The following is a 3,300-nucleotide window of genomic DNA, read 5'->3' as shown; positions in this document are numbered from 1 at the left end:
CTCTCTCTCTCTCTCTCTCTCTCTCTCTCTCTCCCTCTCTTTCTGATTCTGTCTCTCTCCAGATGGCCCAGTGACTTAGGGTCTCCCCAGGCCCATCACACACAAAACTTACTGGCTTTTTAGCCACGACACAGGAAAGGGGGTGGGGAACAGCATTTCAAAGCTCCATTGGCTGGAGCTTGGGGGGTCTGGGGAGGGATGGGATTGGAAGAGAAGGAACCCCTCCCAACCAGACAAAGCATTCCAAAGCTGCAGAATCCTGTGCCTGGAGGTGGTGGGGGGGCGGGGACTGAGGCTGGTATGGAACTGTCAAAGACACATCATTCTGAAGGTACAGAACAGGAGGAGGGCAGGGGAGAGGAGGGAAGGGGGAAGGGACCCGAACTAGACGTCACTGGGGGAGCGGGAGCGGAAGGGGGCCTTGGAAGAGCAGCAGACAGCCCACAAGACTTTCTGGACGTCGTGATTGCGGAAGGCATAGATGACAGGGTTGAAGAGGGAGTTGGAGGTGGCCGGGAGCAAGGTGAGATAGGTGTAGAGCAGGGGTGAGTGGGAGTCGCCCAGCAGGCAGTAGACGGCAAAAGGAAGCCAGCAGGCGGCAAAGGCCCCCAGAACCACGGCGAGGGTGGCAATGCCCTTGCGAGTGGCCACGTAGTGGGAGGCGGGCAGCAGGTGCCGCTGGAGGGCGATCTGCTGGGCATGGCGGCAGACGATCCGGCAGATCTGGGCATACAGCTGTAACATCACGCCAAACACCATGAAGAAGACCACGGCCAGGACCACCAGGTGGTTCTTGGTCAGTGGGCTCACGACGCCACAGGAGGCCGGCTCCTCCAGGCAGTTCCAGGCCAGCACAGGAAGAAGGCCCAGGCCCAGAGCACCCCCCCACACCAGCACCAGCATGGCATATGTCCTTGTCACTGTGGTCTCAGAGTAGTAGGTGAGTGCATTGTAGAGGGACAGGTAGCGGTCCACGGTGATGGCCAACAGGCTGTAGATGCTGGCAGTGAAGGCAGTGACCAGGACTCCCACCAGGACCAGGCTCAGGATGGGAGAGCCAATGCAATACTTGGAGGCAAAGTGCAGAATGAGGCCCAGGCCGGCTAGCAGGTCTGCAGAGGCCAGGCTACCGATGAGCAGGAACATGGGAGCCCGAAAGGCTGGTGTACCCACAATGACGGCCACGACCACTGCATTCTCGCAGAACACCAGGGTCCCGGAGATGCACAGCACCACATCCCAAGCAGTCGGGAGGGGCAGAGGGGAGCCTGGGCTGGTGTCCCGTGGGGACTCCACACCACTCTCATTCCCTGGAGCCAGCCATTCCAGGGGGCCTCCTACCCCCTGCATTGTGGTACCTGCTGGAAGAAAAGGTTGGGTGAGAGTCCTGTGGGCCCCAGGTTTCAAAGGGCTGGGGTTAATGCTATCTTTTGACACCTGGGATACTGTATGGGGGAGGGGGAGGGAAAGGAAGTGGTGGTACCCAAATCTTCCCTGATTCTTAGGGACACCAGGGTCCTGGTGCTCATGAGGGTCAGCCCTTCTCCTTACTTCCTTTAGGGATAACTGAATACCCCTTACTGAGGTTCCCCACAAGCTGCTCTCCTCTCAGGTGAATTAATTACAAAACAGGGTCTAAACCAGCCCCCCTTGAGTGTGTTTAAGGGAGGAAAAGAAGGGGCGATTCCCTGACCCTCAGACCATCATAAAAGAATGGGGGTACTTAAGGTAATCTAAGGAGAAGTTAAGGGGGCGGGGTGTCCCCTCCTCCGGCCCCCTCACAGCTCTCACCTCCACTCTCCGGGCTGTAAGTCCAGACCTATTCTCCTTGCACTCGGACACCTGTGTTTCTAGCCCGGGCACCCTCATTCCCCAGCTCCTCAGCCCCGACCTCTGTGTCCCTGAATCACGCACCCCACCAGCCCCACCTGAATTCCCATCCCTTGTCACCCACAAGCCCTCCCCTGCGACCGAGCCTCTCGCCCAACATTTGGGATGCTTAGTGGGGCGGCCGCATCTTTCCTGGCTGGACACCTGGGTCCTGCCCCTGAGCCGCTCAAATGTCCCCCCACCCCACCCCGCGCCGGTCAACCCGGGTCATGCAGGGGACCTCCCTCACCCGCTCCCTTTGCTCCCAGGACACCCAAGCCTCTGGCTTGCCCAGGCCGGGGCGTCCCAGGCTCCTGCAGCACGCTAGCATCCCGGACACCCTGGTCCCAGGGACGGGGCCATCACTCACCAGTCCCCAGGCCCTGGGGCTGCGGCTGGAGCCGGGACTGGGCTAAGGTCGCGGTCCCCGGCCGGGGGCGTCCACTGCAGCAGCAGCAGGGGATAAGGGTCCCAGCCGCCGCGGGGCTGCCGTGGTCTAAGCTTGGGTCACCCAAGCCCCCGCCTAGCGAAGCGGCGTGACTCACCCGCGCCGGGCCCCGCCCTGAGCCGCCTGCTCTCTGACGTCAACGGCCCAGCTCAGCCAATGGGCTTCGCGGGAAGGAGCGCAGCGCGCGCCGCGCGGCATGATAATGAGGCCTCGCGCTGGCGGCTCCCCATTCATAAAAAGCGCCCAGCCCCGCCCCCTCCCGTTCCGTCCTTGAGGCAGCGCCCTCTGCGGGCCGGGCCCGGCGGGCGGGGCTAGAGGGTGGAGGGGGGGCGCGTAGGCGGGACCGTGACGGGGATGGGGATGATGCAGGTGAAGCAGGGAGAGGGAGGGGGGCGCGAGCCGGGTGAGAGCGATGCTGGCAGGGACCGGGTGACGCTGCTAGGTGACGCTGATGCGGGCTCTGGGACCTGGGGTGACGGGGATGGGAATTGTGATAGGCAGAGGGATGGGGAGGGGGGGCTAGGGTCAGAGAACGGGGAATGTCCGTGCTGGAAGAGCTCTAGAATGTAGCCTGTGGGAGCACAAGATGTCAGAGCTGGAGGTGACCTTAAAGCATAGAATGTCAAACCTGGGAGGGACTAAAGAAGGGAGAATGTCAGAGCTGGGAGGGACTCTAGAACAGAGAATGTCAGAGGTGGAAGTGACCTTAGAACTGAGAATGTTAGAGATGGGAGGGCCCTTAGACCCCAGAATGTCAGAGCTGAAGGGCCCTTAGAACACAGAATGTCAGGGCTGGCAGGGCCCTTAAAACAGAAAATGTCAAAGCTGGGAGGGCCCTTAGAACAGAAAATGACAGAGCTGGGAGGGACTCTAGAACAGAGAATGTCAGAGCTGAGGGGCATCTTAGAAACAAAATGTCAGACCTGGGAGGAACCTTAGGATACAATGTCAAAGATGGGAGGGACCTTAGAACCCAGAATATC

At 60.7% G+C, this 3,300-nt stretch overlaps 1 protein-coding gene across 3 annotated transcripts; it reads right to left on the bottom strand.

Annotated features, from left to right (window-relative positions):
• Positions 1–10: 10 nt before the first annotated feature.
• Positions 11–2,318, bottom strand: LOC114027443 (G-protein coupled receptor 3-like). 3 transcript variants are annotated; one of them, XM_027841502.1, is made up of 2 exons: positions 2,240–2,318; positions 11–1,361 (listed from the first exon to the last, which is right to left on the bottom strand). In XM_027841502.1, exon 2 carries the CDS (start codon positions 1,348–1,350, stop codon positions 385–387), a length of 966 nt encoding a protein of 321 aa, XP_027697303.1. In that variant the 5' UTR covers positions 1,351–1,361; positions 2,240–2,318; the 3' UTR covers positions 11–384. The 3 variants fall into 3 exon arrangements, with proteins under 3 accessions (XP_027697303.1, XP_027697302.1, XP_027697304.1); XM_027841501.1 differs by having other exon boundaries at positions 11–1,358; positions 2,240–2,306; XM_027841503.1 differs by lacking the exon at positions 2,240–2,318 and adding an exon at positions 1,792–1,823 and having other exon boundaries at positions 11–1,358.
• Between the last annotated feature and the right edge of the window lie 982 nt (positions 2,319–3,300).

This window comes from Vombatus ursinus, unplaced genomic scaffold (assembly GCF_900497805.2).
Source record: "Vombatus ursinus unplaced genomic scaffold, bare-nosed wombat genome assembly UNPS02014860.1, whole genome shotgun sequence".
Taxonomy (NCBI): Eukaryota; Metazoa; Chordata; class Mammalia; order Diprotodontia; family Vombatidae; genus Vombatus; species Vombatus ursinus.
The sequence above is the reverse complement of the archived record's forward strand: the minus strand, read 5'-3'. Positions and strand labels throughout refer to the sequence as shown.